The sequence below is a fragment of the Cornus florida genome, unplaced genomic scaffold (genome assembly GCF_030987335.1).
Source record: "Cornus florida cultivar Cherokee Brave unplaced genomic scaffold, ASM3098733v1 CherokeeBrave_3.0.0_Hap2_Chr06, whole genome shotgun sequence".
NCBI lineage: Eukaryota > Viridiplantae > Streptophyta > Magnoliopsida > Cornales > Cornaceae > Cornus > Cornus florida.
Window position 1 is genome coordinate 91,986,168 of NW_026775576.1, and position 17,267 is coordinate 92,003,434.

The 17,267-nt window shown below is 35.4% G+C and overlaps 2 protein-coding genes across 4 annotated transcripts; both read right to left on the bottom strand.

The window, feature by feature from the left end:
- Positions 1-752: 752 nt before the first annotated feature.
- On the bottom strand, positions 753-5,448 carry LOC132312893 (uncharacterized). Of its 3 annotated transcripts, none has more exons than XM_059811458.1 (7): positions 5,299-5,448; positions 5,005-5,172; positions 2,867-2,944; positions 2,659-2,734; positions 2,313-2,386; positions 2,133-2,203; positions 753-1,359 (listed from the first exon to the last, which is right to left on the bottom strand). In XM_059811458.1, exons 2-7 carry the CDS (start codon positions 5,032-5,034, stop codon positions 1,311-1,313), a joined length of 378 nt encoding a protein of 125 aa, XP_059667441.1. In that variant the 5' UTR covers positions 5,035-5,172; positions 5,299-5,448; the 3' UTR covers positions 753-1,310. The 3 variants fall into 3 exon arrangements, with proteins under 3 accessions (XP_059667441.1, XP_059667442.1, XP_059667439.1); XM_059811459.1 differs by lacking the exon at positions 5,299-5,448 and adding an exon at positions 4,791-4,918 and having other exon boundaries at positions 5,005-5,242; XM_059811456.1 differs by lacking the exon at positions 5,299-5,448 and having other exon boundaries at positions 5,005-5,240.
- Positions 5,449-7,409: 1,961 nt separating this feature from the next.
- Positions 7,410-16,939, bottom strand: LOC132312894 (protein PARALOG OF AIPP2-like). The gene is made up of 9 exons (XM_059811460.1): positions 15,759-16,939; positions 14,258-14,343; positions 13,633-14,132; positions 13,022-13,501; positions 12,080-12,899; positions 11,700-11,930; positions 11,486-11,610; positions 8,886-9,298; positions 7,410-8,616 (listed from the first exon to the last, which is right to left on the bottom strand). Exons 1-9 carry the CDS (start codon positions 16,809-16,811, stop codon positions 7,570-7,572), a joined length of 4,755 nt encoding a protein of 1,584 aa, XP_059667443.1. The 5' UTR covers positions 16,812-16,939; the 3' UTR covers positions 7,410-7,569.
- Positions 16,940-17,267: the final 328 nt, after the last annotated feature.

Genomic DNA, 17,267 nt, shown 5'->3' on the forward strand with positions numbered 1-17,267 from the left:
TTTTTTTTCCTTTTTCTTCTTTAAAAAATTTATTTTTATAATTTTATGAACTTAATGTTTGTATTTTTGTATTTTAAAATTTTTCTCTTTTACAATTTGTTATGATGACATTATTTGAAAAAATCAAAGATTATAGTTATAGTTTGGTAAAGTTTTATCTACCTTTCAATGTGGAAGGTGGTGATTTGATGTAGAGACAAATTGAGTGTATATTTTTTGCTGATAAATAAAAAAAGAAAAAATAAAATACTATTTGAAACTTGATTATTGCACTGATATTACACTCCTGTTGAACTGAAAAAGTAGAATAATTGGAGTAACCTAACATTTGAAATTTCAACCACTCCTTTTTCATGTTTTCTTCGCAATAATTGGAGTGTATTGAGTGTGTACTTATGTGGCTTTAACTACAGGGAAGCAGTGGTGCTTTCTGTTCTGAATTTGTCAGGGTTTGTATCCATTGATGTGGATGGAAGTTGGGTTTGCACAGCCGGAAATAGGCACAAAACAGAGCGTCATGCAGATCCGGTGAGTTACAGTTCTAATATTTTCTTATGTGTTGCATGTTATTCACCACAATGGAGTCTTTATTGATTTACATGTTTATTCTTTATTGAGTTCTTTCTTTCCCGCTCAACAATTCAACTGAATAAGTAGAATAATATATAGATGGATGAGTTTCTCACCTTTGGGAGGTAGATAAAACTATTGAACACACTTCACAACAAATATTTCAGATAAAAACAGAAATGGAAGCCAAACAAGCCATTCGAAATAAAGGCGTTACACTATTGCATTTTACATGAGTATTGCATCGTAGAAGTAGATATGTTGAATAAGTGTTGCATACACTTGAAAGCACTTGTATGAGAGGGATACACTACCCTTTAACTCTCCCACATTTAATAACCAGCACACTTTATTAAGTTGCCTTAACCAAAATGGAATTGAGTATTGAGGGATACTATTCTATTCCCTCCCATGATACATCCAACCTCACAGCAAATCTTAATCACCATGACCCTGCTCAATCATTGTGAACAAAGCATACACAAGTCTAACCACAATATCAGTGTGTTTGTTTACATTCCAGAAGATGAGATGCTGTAACTGAATAAACTAATAACAGGGCTGTCGGTACTACAATAGTATACTATAATGATGACAAACAATGATCTCACCCATTCACCATCCACTTAATATAAATAGTATACGAAAAGTTTTTTTTTTCTTTTTCATATCATTGATTTGGATCTGCCCTATATCTGAACCTCATATATCTCGAACACAAGATGGGACGAAACAAAATCTTATTTCTCAGTGGCAGTGCATTCTTTAGATTCCATCAGCTGCTGTGACCTGTATCAGTAAATAGTAATTATAAGTAGCTCTACAAAATAACACAATAAAAAGGTTACTACACTTCAGTGCAATTCTGTGAGAGACTTATCAATCACATGTTACCCACCAGAGCCAAAACAATCCATAGGTTATCTACCTCTACCATAAGCAACAGGTGGAGACTTTTTTCAACAATAATAATTAAAGTTAGTTTGCAGGCCTTCAATACTGTTTGCTTCCAATATGCCCTTCCTTATGTTAGTTAATAAATCTGCATTTTTTTTTATGACCAAAATCCTATGTTATATTTTTATAATTTGTGTTATTTGTTTTAATGTCCTAGTGAGGAAATATTTTGCCAGTTGCAAACTGTTCTCTTTGGTGCTTTAGATGGACTCCATCACAAGATTTGTGATCCTTCCTTCTTCCTACACTCAAATTCGTGTACCGATTCAGGAATGGAAATAAAAGACTGAAGATATCTAGCACATTTGTAAACATTGGGTAAATTGACAATTTTGAAGATAAAAGAGATTGGGATTCAAGAATAACTGGTGTAGGGACGCTACGAAAAGTTCATGTAAAAAAAATTTGGTTCGGTATTCATCACTCTAAAATTTCAGATTCAGAATAAAAACAAAAGATAAATTGTAAAACAATATACACTCATAAAAAATGTAATGCACAAAACAGTTATTTGCCATGTCTGTTAGCAGAATCATCACTCATTCTCAATGTACATCTATATAATTTCCAAACAAAACACTGGTTAAACAGTTCCATAAACTCACCAAATGGCTGTGTGACTAATACCAAGCCCGTTGCAAGTTAGAATCATCCCTTTAAATCTCGTTAGATATTCCTGCAATGCAGTGGCAAAATACCCAAATAGTCAGGACACAGCATCTACACACATAACCAGCCAAAGTGACCTACGTCGTAAGACCTAAAGACACCACAAAATTTCTTACCTGCAAAGTATACTTATCAATCTCATAGTTTCCGGTTAAATCATAGTCAAGTCGCTTAGCAGGGTCACTTAACACTGCAAGAGAATTATACATTTTAGAAAAATAACTTCACAGCATAAATAACGGTTGATGGAAATTTTGAAGTACAGTAAATATTGAGAACTGAGACATCACTTGCTCAATATACATTTGGAGTCTCATCTTTTGTTATCCAACGTATGGCATGGTAAATTAACAGCTGGGTAACCAACCAAATGGAAGGGATTGATGCCAAAAAAAAAATGTTGGATGCATGGTATAACACAGAGAATGTGGACTATTGTGTTTGCCAAACACAAGAATTTACCCGTGTAAGCTTCATTGATGGCTTGAAATTTTTCAGTTACAGAATGATCGCCCTTGTGTTTGTCAGGATGCCACTTCTGTTACATGTTAATAGAAAGCAAATCATGTCAGTTTCCAGTCAATGCTCCAATGCCATCAAAAAAAAGGAACCATTCCGACCAACTATTGTAACAATTGGAGAAGCTATCTGAAAAGGAAGGACAACTAACCAGTGCAAGCTTTCGGTAATTTATTCTGATATTCTCGTCAGTTGCATCATAATCCACTTCCAAAACTTTGTAATAATCCTTAGAATAAGTAAAAGTTTCCCATCAGGACATAACTGAAGTATCCTAATTGCCCTCAGACAAAAAGAATGAAAAAAGTTCAAACCAGAGTCATAGGCTTTAGGACACAATATAACCATATGACGGATGAAAGTTTTACTACCGTGCAGCCTGAGACAACCACTAAATAATTTTCACCAATAGATCTTGTACAGCAAGACTCAACCAAATAAGATAATTCTAAAATCCTAATATTTGAAAATATGAGGAATCGATGGAAAAAGAAATACATATAAACAGATAGATTGATTCAGATAACCCAACTGCTTTGTATTTGATATCTCAATAAGCATCAATTAGAGGGTGGGTTCTACATCCGATGGAAATGTATTCCTTATACACTATTTTGTAGCATTCCAATTAAACACAAATGTAGTATATCTAATATAGCTATTACTTATAATACTTACAGCAGTTTTTTTCCTCGCTCTTTTGAACCAATTTCTAGTTCTTTACTTGAAAAGCTCTGAGAAGTAGTTTTTATGAAATCAAGACTATAAGACAGCAGTTGTGGAGAAATTCAAAGAGGAGGCAACTACAGGTGGCACAAACTCTGTAATAGCTAAGAGTTTGCAGAAGTGAGGGCTTTAATCATGTCACCAAGGAAGGGGATTAAACCACTGTGATCAACTAAATCGCTGGAAATTGTCTAACCATCTAGGTCGTGTCAAACCCATCATCATATATGTCGAGAAGTGACAACTTTCCAAAAATATATTCAATTTTTATCATTGATCCTGAAAGAATCCATATTCTACCAGTTAACCCAGCATTGTCGCTTGTGCTACTCTTTAGAATATTTTCATCTTGTGTCTTACTACTCTGTTGCATCGTTTATCACTAATTTCTTCACCCAGAGGAGATTACCTCACCCTAACACCTTCATTAATGTTTTTTTTTCCCCATTTCATCATTGAAAGAGTATCAACAACATTCACAAAGTAAACATTAATGAAATGAGCATCGTTGTGTGGCAAGATTAAAGGATAAAATTAAAAATGAATGAAATGGATTAAGTAGCACCAATTGGAGATACAATGAGATGACTGAAATTTTGGCCGTGTTTAGTGAAAATAGAAGGCAACACCAATGAGGAAAAGTGAAGCAGTCCACATTGAGGGTAATTAGTAATGTTAAGGAGAAAAGATAGCACGAGGTTTGATTGAGATTATGGCCTTAGATAGAACAATGATGAAATGGTTCACCTTCCAACAAAAAAAGAAATGATGAAATGGGTTCTTTTTTTCTTTAAGTTGAGTTGTACTAAGGGACTAGGGAGTATTGAAAGAGTATCAATAAGCTCCTAAAGTTCTTAAATAATTTGACACACGAGCAGGGACAGACAGATGCACTAAAAGAGTGAACAAATTTTTATTTTTTTTTCTTTCCAAAAAGCTCAAGCAAACGCAGGCTCACTATATATTTTTGCTCCACCGGGGCTCAAACACTCAAATCTCCCCATAGGGGGAGGAGAGCTTATACCATCTAGGCTAGAGCCCATTGGTGAGAGTGAACAATTCAAAACAATTAATACATAAGATTTGGGTTCCATGGTTTTTATATGTTACCATTTCATAAAAGAGAAAACTGAAATGAACTAATTTAAATGGAACTGATACTGAAACCAAAACTGAAATGCTTTTTATATGTCTCTTTGGGGACAATCAATAAAATTGGAACTAATTTAAATGGTCGTACTAAAGCGAAGATCAGTGGTGCCTTTTCTCGACTCCTAAATAATAAAATGAGAGATTAGAAGTTGAAAATTAGATTATTAACGTATACCCAAAACGAGAAACAGACTCACCATAACAATGCTTCAAGCAAAATTTGCTGATTTAATCTTCAGTCAAAAATAAATAAATAAGAAATAATAAAAGCTGAACATTCATATCCACTCGACATTAAACAACTCTAAAGGTCGAACCCTAGAATCTGAAATATGCAAAATCAAATAATTAGTACCTAAAATTAAAAACTAATAGTGGAATTAGGATAGAGTAGGATATTAGAAGTAGTACCTTATGGGTGGTTTTATCATTGCCTTCCATACGCTATGACGACGATGAGTGTATTGGAGTCTGAGGAAAACGATGAGTGTGTTGAATAATAGCACTTCATTTGATGAGTGAACAATGCAGAGAGAGAGAGGAAGCGAACGGTGGCCAAACAATCGATCTAATAAAAATCTTCCGATGACACCAAAAAAAATAAGAGAAATTAAGAAGGAAAAAAAAAAGGAAAAAAGGAAAAAACAAAGACATAGGAAGCTGATATAAATGATAGTATATACATACAAATATATGTATGATTACCAAATTTTGTTGCTTCCGAAATCCACCAATCTTTTCGACAGGATTCGTTATTCTGTCCGCTACACGTTTTTCAGATTTTGGACATACGTTGAAAGCCCCTTTCAGCCACACCTTCTACTCTTATGAGAAAAATGCTTCTCTTATTTAGTAAGGGAGAACTCTTGAGTGTAATATATATATATATATAGGTTAGTTGGTGTCCAACGACAACTCTGTGTGTAAATTCATATATATTTTCACCTGTACGCCCTTTCATTTTTATCTGTAGTTACAATTTATTTATTTTATAATATTAACAAAATCTATTAAAAATAAATTTAATACTTTATTCATTCCTAATATAATATTTTGGGATAAAAATAGATAAAATAGGTGGCCCTGTGTATATATATATTATTTAAGAGATAAAAAATAAAAAATTCACGATTTTTGAGAATCATTATCCATAAAACAGGGTTTCTTTTTCTTTTTCTTTTTTTATTTTTTTTTATCTCCGTACTTATATGGATACTGTTTAACAAAAAAAAAACACACTCACTTAGTACACTATAATAACAGATAAGATAGTGTTTCTCTCCTCTTAAAATATTTATCTCATGATTGTCATATAAAAAACCTTCCCTACTTCTATCATTTTTTTTTTTATGTTTAAAATTTGGATGTAATGGAGAGAAGAATGGATAGATGATACTTTTTTAGGGAATAAATTGTGTCTTTCACTCTTTTTGTTCGGTTGAATGGAAGAAAGATAACAAACTCACCATTTCCTATCTTAGTTAGGAAAGAAGGAAAGAGGAAGCTTTACATTATTTTTACCATTATATCATCTAATATCTATATTATTATAATTTATAAAAGATATTACTATAATTAATTTAAAACTTCTCTAATAACGCACTTATCTTCCGCCTATTTTTTAATGGACAACATTTGTAAATATCCTATTATCTTTTTTGTTTTTTTTCTTTTTTTCCTTCTATCATCTTTACTAAATGAATGAAGAAAGTTTGTTTCTTCTCTCCTATTTTCTCTTTTCTTTCTTGAATTTCAATATATTGACTTAAAAATGCCTCCTAAGAATTATTATTTTTTATTTTATTTTATTTTATTTTATTTTATTTTGTAGTTGGCATTATTCAATGCATTTTATATTTGACTATCCCTTCCATGTGCACTTCAAATTATGCTTTTGCAATTGTCGAAGTGTGAAATGCAGATTGAGCTTTCGAATATAATGCCTCAGGCCCACAGCCAAGTGCATTCATACATAGCTCAACTAGGTTCCACATTAAGTGTATACATCATATTTGACCGAATACACCTCAACTAGGTCAGTCACAAAATTGGCATAGACGTTGAGTCGGTGAAGTTATGTACTTGATGATAAATTATCAGTTATTATAAATGTGGCATGTCATTGGTAGTATAAATTTTTTTAGTAAATTATTAAAAAATTAATCACTTTATTTTATTATAATTTCTTTACTGATTGGTTATTGTAACTGAACTGAATTGCAAACACTTCATTAAATTAAGACTCAGATTGGCAAATGTAAAAGATTAAGTTCAGACCTAAACACACACACCCCAACCCAACAGTCTCAAATTAACAAAATCTACCTTCAGTGTCAACAACATCAACACCACATATATAAAATAAAAAAAGTAATCAACCAACCTCGGAAGCAAAATCATTTATAAAATACAAATTGAGATTCGAGGGGAATAAATAAGAAAATACGTGCATTCGTTATGTACCAATATTTTTTATTCTTTATTTTTTATTACTGCTATAAGAAGAGCCAAAAGTCATCTAGGACTTACAGCTACCAGCCAGACTAGGCTTCCGTTCCACTGCCTACACCAATCCAAATTTCATTCATCACCTGTTACTCCAGTCTATTTCAATTCAAAAACCCTACCTACCATACGCTTCCGAGTACATACAAATTAGCCATACCATGCAACGATGAAACAGTTTGGGATGCCATGAGAAAATCTGCATATCTGCATATGCAGATTTTCTCATGGCATCCCAAACTGTTTACGCTTCCGAGTACATACAAATTAGCCATACCATGCAACGATGAAACCAAAGGGACAGAACTAAATTACTAAAAGGAGAAAAATTATAGATGGATCTGTGTTGCTTATGAACAGATGGGTATGGGTTATTTCTTAAAACCCATGGAAGATCATCATACGTGATCCTGGTATACATACCAAACCGAAATGGGACACTAAAATGTACAGTGTGAGCGTCATTTTATGCTACTTATCTGAGAAGCCCCCAAAGAGGAGCAGCGAAGTATTAACATGTTGCTTTTCAGGCTGGAGTTTTTCCGTCTCTGAAACAGGTTTCACGGTCTGTTCCGTGTCTGGAAAGGGAAACGAAAGAGAAAGGGAAAGAGAAGCAGAAGCATTATCCCCATCTTGCCTAGTTGCCAAATTCTCTAGAGGCTGGTCTTGAGCATTTTTCTTGTCTACTTTACTGTCTAAAAAAGGCAGGATTTCCTGTTTCGACGGATTCATTTCGGCCCATAAAGCAAGCTCAAGATTTGGGGGCACACCATAACGCGGGTCCTCATCTTTTGATGACGAGACTTTCCAATTCCCAGGGCTGTCCTTCAACGAATGTGTATCTACAGGAAAGAAGTACCTTTCAGCATTTCCTGAATTCTCAAGAAACAGTGTCTCATTGCAACCTTCATCAAGTCTCTCCCCCCTGATTGGGGAACTGGTACCTGCATCACATATCCGTGGTGCAAAACCGTCTCTCGAAGAAGCTGTCTCTCCGGAACTATAACTGACATTCAGTCCATTGAAACCAGTCTTCTGCTTCTTGTTTGCAGTTCCTGGAACCAACATACCATTTATGTCATTCCATGGGGTTGTTTGACATGTGCTGGCAGAAGAAGCTAGCAAGAGTGTCTCTGGAGTATCCATGTGATTATACTGCCAATTGTCGAGCTCCATCATGGTCAGGTCTATTACTGATTCTTCTCTCCTCATAGCAGCTTCTGTATCTATAGAACCATGTTCTTCCTTCAAATTCTCCTCAAATTTCACTTGATCATTGCTAACATTAACTCTGTCGGGTACTTTTTTCTCCACACTAATGCCTACCGTGGCACCAACCTCTTGAGAACCAACCTGATGTTTCTCAAATGAATGCGACAGAATCCTTCGTCTGTCGAGTGGAGCATCCAAATGCATCAGCTTCTTCGCGCTGTCTCTACAACCATTAAATGTTCTCGCAAATTGTACAGAGGGTTGCAATTCAGTATCCAGTTTGCAGTTACGATCAAAATCTTCTTCCTACAAGGAGAATGCATATAAAGCATTAACATGCTGTTAGCATCAAAACAAATATATATGTAGGTATAACACATATTATGTGTTTTCAGAATATATGTTGCTGGAATTTTTGACAGAAACATACAGGCTAATCCCCCAGATAGAGGACTATATTACATAGGCATACATATGTGTGTGTGTGTGTGTGTGTGTGTGTGTGTGTGTGTGCAGAGAGAGGAGAAGATTTAGAGAGTCAAGCTATATGCATACGGGAAGAAAACTGACATTACCAGAGTAGTACTGGTGCATCTCATTCCTGGCCATGACAGCTCACTGCTTGTTTGTGTCCTAGACAAGCAACTGGAATTAAGCCTGCAGTCTTGCTGCAACAAATTTGTCTGCACACATTGACCCTTCGGGTCCAGGGAAGATACTTTAATAACACAATCCCCATCCGTTTCAGATGATAAACAAGGTAATTTCCTCGAGACAGGAGCCTCGGTGGCCAGGGCTACATTGAAAAATCTGTCATGCACAGGTAAGTCCTTATCTGCATCCCCGAGTGATATGTTATCTGCCAAAGAGATGATAGGGTTGGGATTCTCTCTGGGAAAACAAAACTCCTTTAAAGAACCAGTCACATGCTGCGAGCAATTCCTCTTTCCTCTGAACACACCCCACAGGAAGAACAACATATTCCAACCTGTGAATGATGGATCACACAATTTAGAAGGGCCAGGAATTCTAGTGAAATACAACATATATGTGCAGAACTACAAAGTTAGAAGCATAGCAGTAAGAAGATGTGAGAGTAGAGATTGGTCATCCTACGTCAAAGCAGCGCACAAGTCCCAAAATACAGGGCATAAGTAGCAGAAATATTTTAATTTACTTAAATAATTCATAAAGAAGTTCCTAACAATCTCATGCTATCGGCTTTTAAAAAACTTGAAGCTTAACGGCCACATAAAAATACAAGTATTCCATTCATCAAATATCTAAAAAGCAACAAACTGTAGCAAACACCACTTACTATTACAGGCCATAGCCTAAACTCCCCTGGAAGGCCAAAACATTCACCAACAATGCTTAAAAAATGTCATACACCCTTAAAATTGCAGGAGAATTGAAGAAGGATACAAGAACTGGCAAGTTAGAACGAACAACAAATCTCAAATTACAAATATAAAGTATTATGATTTAAATAACAATTGTTATAGTTACATAACACGATTACACCTCAACGATATCTTTAGGGACAATATGTTGGTCCTACTAAAAATCACTGCTGTAACAGCAGCATGTGCCATTGTAGCATCGTCACAGTAGTTTCAGCAAGTGACCTTTATAGACCTCACCTCAACCATGTTTTTTCCAACTCTTTTCACAATTTTAGCTTATAAATCATTGAAAACACACATAATACTAGATATGCTCTCCAAACCTTAAAATACCAAACCTAAGCTTAGATCTCAAATCAAAAGAATGGGTCATTACATTTAACTGATAAATTTTTATTTTTCATTTTTCATTTTTTCATTTCATTAAGATTAGGTCATACATAAATTTAGTATTTGATACTAGAGCCTCTATTTTGATCAATACTTGAGAAAGGAGCCAGAGATCAATTGTTGTAATTGACTTTAGCTAGAGGCAAATGGAGGGGGAATCACAGTAGCGGAAGCCATAAATGAAGATCACGTGAGGACATCCTTTTTAAAAAAATAAAAATAAAACTAAAAATAAAAGAAAGAGAAGAGAACTTCACTTGAAGTATGGTAAGAAAAATATAATCTTGTAAATGTAGCAGGTTAGTAATACTGAAAAGTTTTGTAAAGTGAGGATTATTTCTATAACTCAATGTATCATGTGCTTGTCATAAATTTGAAGCGTATATAAGAAAATTTCCTCAAGATTTTTTTTTCTTTTGGAAGTATATATCGTATGCTAATATGCTATATTTTATTAGTATAAGTCGTACAGGAAAGCATTATCATATGTTTATTAAAACTCTTCACTTATCAAAAACAAAATGTTTGTTTGAACTCTTCATCTTTAGATTATAGAATAACTCAGTAACTATATTCAATTGACATGAATTGCAAACTTTTTTCATATTAATGTGCCTTTTTTGTTAGAAAAATAGGGAAAAGTAAAAAAACATTAGACTTAAAATTCAATATAAAATTCATTAACAATAAAAATCATCTTTGCATATTTTTAAAAAGAAAAATCATTAAAAATCCAAATGTATGTAATTCAGGGATAGTACATTCTATGAGAGTTGTGAGATGAAAAAGTTACAACTCCAATAGTGTGTCCATCATGTTACGTCTGTTACACCTCATGTCCACATCACCACAAAAACTACCATCATGGCAGCCGCTGTCCATTATCTAAAACTTTGCCCCTTGTAAGTAGCACTCAGTTGTTAGGTTATATGAAATAAAGCATAATGGCTGCAACAAAAAGAGCCAAGTTGAAGGCCTCGCCAAACAAAGACTTAATGAACAAGGGCCAAAGCTGTCAGAAAAGATGGGATATGGTTTACTTGAATATATTGGCCTATACAAAATGGAGAAAAATGATTCAGGTGCCAGCCCTGTGTAGCTGTGAGAGGTTTCCATAGAGTAGAACTAGTTTCTATTTGGTTTGGCACGTGGGCATGCACTTCAAAAGTAGGGCAAGCCTCCAAAGCGTGAAGCATGTTCTACATGATTGTGCATACTTTCGACTGCAATCCTTAAGAAAAAATGCCTCACAGCTGGAGTTCTACAGGAGCCTCACCCGAGTGAGCCTCAGGCATGAGTACCATAACCTTAAATCTGTTGTTACGACAAGTTAATGCAGATACAAGAGAAAACTTTTAAATTAATTCTTAGTATCTTACGCTGGAAATTCTCAGGAAGCACGTTGGATGGGAATATCAAAAGCTCAACGCCATCAAGGTTTCCTTTGAGAGCCAGATCATTTTTCATCATGCTTTCCAGTAATCTCTTGTAACTCTTCTCGTAACTGTTATATAAGCAACAAAATAAAATAACATAACGTTAAAATAAATAAATATATGGATTAGAGAGCACAATTTCTATTTGAATCATTACCTCCCCATATCTTTAGCGAAAAAATAGAGTCCAATGTTATCTTCTTTAACACCTTTTTCCTGAAACAAAATTGGCCACGTACTCAATCGAGGTACTTCGTTCAAGAGAACTTTGCTGGGTAACTTTTTCACCACTTCAAGAACTTTAGGTGATGCACAAGTTGATAAATGTGCTTGAATTCCATCACATAACTCCAGCAGATTCCCACTTTTGTGAACCTCAAAACCCCCTCTGCATGAAGAGGACAAAAACTCATAAAAGGCCAGTCTTACAGATGCAAAGTATTTCCACAGGTGAGGCCAACCAAATCAAAAGGAAAGGAAACTGTAAAACCTCCTAATGAAAGAAGAATTTGAGTTTGCAAAGGAAAAGAATCATACAGCCATATATATTCATGCTCTGGAATAGCTGACATCTTCGAAAGAACGGATAGTGCTGCTGAAGTGTGACATGACAAGTCTGTTATGGAAGACTTCCTATCACTAGCATATTCTGTTTTGGAATTAATAGGAAGCGTGGATAACTGTTTCACATTGTTAACAGTAGTATGTTTACAGGAGTCCGTGGAAGAATTCTGTGGTATTGCCTGCCCTTCATATATCTCGTCAAGAGAAGACTTGTTCATCATGTTACATGAAATTGAAAATTGATCTCGAGAAGGTACTTCACAATTCAAATTCACGGATGACCTGGGTAACTCATCAGATTGGTCAGGATCTTTGTTCTTTCTGTATATGCCAGGCTTTTTATCTATAGCCGCCTGAATTGCAGCCTTTAATTTATTACCTCCATTCATCACCTCTCTTGAACTTCTTGCAGCAAATGCATCAACAGCAAGTGGCCGAGGACTGTCAACTGTGCAAAATTGTGCAGCGTGACCAACTTCTTTACATTTCTGACAGGGCACACTTTTCCCACCAGCTGTAATATTTTGCTTCGAGCGATTACGAGAATTTTCTATGATTTTATCACTAGAACTTGTTGATTCTTTGGACTGAGGTAACCCCTCTGGTAGACTTTCTGATGCAGCAGCACTTTCATTAACATTACAAAATGATCTCTCAGCGGTAAGAGAAGTACTTGGCAAGGGATTATCCTTATGGCTAGTCTGGTTTGGCTTATGTTCTACAATATTGCTAGTTCCATTGGTCAATGAAACTCCCCCATTGGTTAAGCAGGAAGACTGCCTCTTAATTTCACCTGATCCAGATGGACAGCAAAAGAAACTAAACAAACAGTATAAAAGACGAAAAAGACTACAAAAATATATGCATACATATATAAAAACGTCGCATACCCCAAATCAGAAGGTAAAATCATACCTAAAGGAACTGGCATTTCAGGACCTCCACGAGCTACAGGACGGGTTAATTTACTGTCGGATTGTGCAGGCTTCCGTTCATGGTTGTTGTTCACAAAAGAAAGTGAATGAGTTTCACCGCAGGATGCTAGTGTTTTATCAACTTTCACGGTAGAGACAGTAGAACTGGCCATTGCCAAATTGACTGGTAGGCTTTCTGATCTAAAAGAATTCTTTCTTTCAAATAAGTTTCGCTCTTTACCTTGTTTAAAACCTCTTAGATCCTGGCCATGAGAAAATTTAGGGGACATAATTTTATTTTTTGATTCAGAAGCATTTAAACGGCCTGAGTTTGCAGATTTGAAGGACATAGATTTTCCTATCAATCTAGCACTCCCCTCTTTTGTATTGGATTTCTGCTTTTGAAGAACAACCTCATCAACAAGTTTAACTTTTGGTTTTGCATTTGAGGAATTGAATGAATTAGACTTTATTAAAATACCTGCAAAAGAATCAGGATTTACTGTTTAGAATGATTAAACCGTGGAATCAAGACATCATAATAAGCAAGTCAACTAATGAAAAAATAAATTGTAAACAAGAGCATTAAATATAAATAATAAAAAAAATTACCACGAGGTGTTTGCAGTAGCGGACCTGTAGTATGAGAGCGAGCAATTTCCGGAGTTTCATTAACCAAGGAAGAGCCAAAAGATGATTGATGGACTGGCTTCACCTTCCCTTTACTTAAGTTATTGGATGAACAATCACGAGAAATTGCAGCTAGTCTGCTGGGACTGGATGTCTTTGGTGATCCCATAAATGGTTCAGTGGCTTGTCTTTTTGCCTCTGAAGTAACTTCTATGTTTTCTGCATGTCGTTTGCCAGAGGCTTTCGCACTTGAAATATCTTGACTAATTCTGTTTCCCTCCAAATCAGAATTTTGTGTGTCCAACTTCATAAAGAGATTAGTATTCACAGCACTTGCTTCTCCAGAAGATTGATTCTTTCCACTTCCATCAACTGCATCAGATCTATCTTGCTTCTGGTACTTCATTTCCTCTTCAAATTTGCATTCTTCACACAGCCAATCACCTTCTGGAACTTTATCCAGCGTATCCCGCATGCAATAGCTGGGTGACAGCAATAAAAATATTAAGAATTATATTGAACATAGAAGAATATATATTTACATAAAAAAACATGGCTAATAAAGCCTAACAATAGGGAAATACTAAACATAACTCTGTAGACTTACGTGTGTTCCGCACCATCACTACACCTACTACATATAGCAAGTAAATCCTCCCGGCCTGCATCACCACAAATATCGCAAACTTTTACCTGTTTCCAGAGAGTGGAAAGAACAATTATATTCTAATAACCATAAAATATATAGATATATAGTTACATATATAGGGCGTGCCTGGAAAGTGCGCTGAAGCATTTAAAAGCAGCACTAAAAAAACAGATAAACAACATCATAATGGAAAAGCCAGTTTTTCCCATGTATTCAAAGTTAAACATTCCAGAAACCACAACATAACATGTGTTGTATATCCCTGCACATCCTTCACATGCAATTTAAACTTTTAGAAAACATAGGTGCACCAACAACAACCGAAAAAAAAAAAACTAAATCCCAACTTATGGCAGGGTAGATATCTCCAACTGCAATGAATATTACTATATTAAGCGAAACAGACATGTTACAACTAGAATAAGAAATTTATGGAGACATTGACCAGAAAAACGTTAAGGGCATCTCAAAAAACCATTAAACAAGAATAAGGAAAATTACATAACATAAAGAACAACAGAGGGATATGACATTCATGAACCACTTGATTTTTTATTTAAAAAATAGCATAACGACCCTAGAAGCAGAGAGTAAGAATACTTTTTAAAATATTTATGAAGTGTGAGAGCCCTTTTGAAGGACAATTGTGTCATTTCCTTTTTTTAAAAAGCAAACAAGGTGCAAGAGTACAAAAGTGGAAGGAGAATACCATTTCCGCACTACAAATAGATAACTAAACAAAAATATAGAGTAAGGACAGAAGAAAGACAAACACTTCTAAGAAGGTGCTCTGTCCATGCCAAAACACATGCTACACACCAACACTTCACTGTTCACAGACAATCCTGGTCACAGGTCCATCAGTTAATGGACATATCCATAATTTCAATTTCAATTTCAATTTCAATTATGTCAGGTACTTAGCCAATTCATCCTGGACATCTGGCCAGCACATCCCAGACACTCTCCAACAAAAGTCTTATATAAGAAAATACATCTAAGAGTAGCCAGTGTGACAATCATGGCAACAATATGAACACACGTCGAAGTATCTAGCCTTTTCTTCCAAGACACAATTGTACACATGGTCACGACAATCTTATTAGACATAAATATATTTGTAATGACAATGTAGGAGAATGGTAGCATTTATAATATGATAACCATTAAGATATCGTCATAACTTAATTTTCTAAATTATGTAACTTATTAAACATTCTATAATTGTCTTGCACAATAGATGTAATTAAACAGAACTTAATATTTATATATCGCCATATCTACGCCATGTCAATATCCTACTTTTTAAAAATTTTATATGTCGATGTATTCACGTCATATCGTGGCTGTCTCTCGTATCCTTGCCTGTGCTAGAGCTACTTAGGACATAGGAGTAAGGGCCCCGAGTTAGGTAGTCAAAGAAAATACCAACATAAACAACAAAATCATCCATACTTACATCATGTTCCACAATATCAGATTCATCAGTCTCATCCATGGGATGGGATTGCAAAGAAGTTTCCTGCGCATCAGGTAACACAAGGGACTCCTTGATCTTTTCAACTTCTTCGATTTGTTTAGGGATGTTCAAAGCTTCAGCAGGCAGATTACCACTACCATTGTTGTTTTCTGTTCCTAAATTTAAAGAAATTTTCTCTGAAGCCTCAAAATTAACTCCAACAAGACTAATATCACAACATTTATATGATGCAGATTTCTGTCTACAAACAATGCCAGATGCTGCCTCTTTTGTGAATAATGGATTCAAATGTTCCTTTGAGCATTCAGGCAGTTCTCCCTGGAGATGAGAACACGAATCCTCCTCCAAGTCCTTCACACATGGGTTGCAGGAAAGAGATTTGTCACTGGGAGGATGAGAGTAGGTCCTCTGTACCTTTGGTGAGCTAGTGCCATCATCCACACCTTTTGAGGAAGGAGTCTCCATCACATCTAACACGGGGGAAGATAATTCAGTTGATAAAACAGTTGGGGGCACTTCCAAAGTCAAATCATCATTATATCTGCTCTGCCTTCTCGAGTTACTGTAACTTCCTTTAGCATCACAATTAATATCCAGGCAGCCTGTATCAGTTGGAAGTGTCGTTCCACATCCTTCTAGAACTAAACCGCTATTAGACGCAGAACTACATGGTATATTTTTTCTGTCTACATTCCCATTAAGATGATTGGCCAATTTGTTTACATCATTAGCTCCACTGATACATGAAATGTTATCATCATGACCATCTAAATTTTTTGGGTCCCTAAACTTTGGAAGCATCTCAACATCTTCAGATGCACTAGATACATCAGAAGTCCTCGAGCCTACTTTAGTTTCTGCATTTTCAGAGAAAGAATCATGAATTGAATTGACACTGAATAAGTTACTTCTTTCACTGGCACTATGCTGTCCATTGTCACGTGCACTGCTCTTAGCATCATTAACAGAATACTGACTCAAAACTTTTTCTTGACAAGTTTCACCAGAACATTTGTCTGTCTTTGACCCCATGACGGCTCAGTTAATATGCAAACAAGATGATCAAGGAGCGGAGCACACATTACACATCCCAGACTCTACCCTCATATCAACTTCTCGACTCCTGGAACGCCTACCAGATCCTTTCTCATCTTGATATGATACCTGGAAAAAGAAAAAAGAATAAGCAAAGATGATTCAATAAAATGAGAATTTGTTGCCTTGTCAATAGCATATTAGTATTTCCTACCAAACAAGGTTCAGTTAATGGTGACATTTTGACACTCTAAAAGGAGAATGGGAAAGAATAAATCCAAGATATGATTATGACGATCACCTTGATGCTCAATGTAAACGAGCAAATAACAATAACAATCGAAGTTGCTTATACAGCTTAATGCTTCCTCTATACTCAAAAAAGGGTTAATTACACTGGCACCCCGTGCGGTTTCATTTTATTACATGTGGATAGGGCAAACCTACACAAAC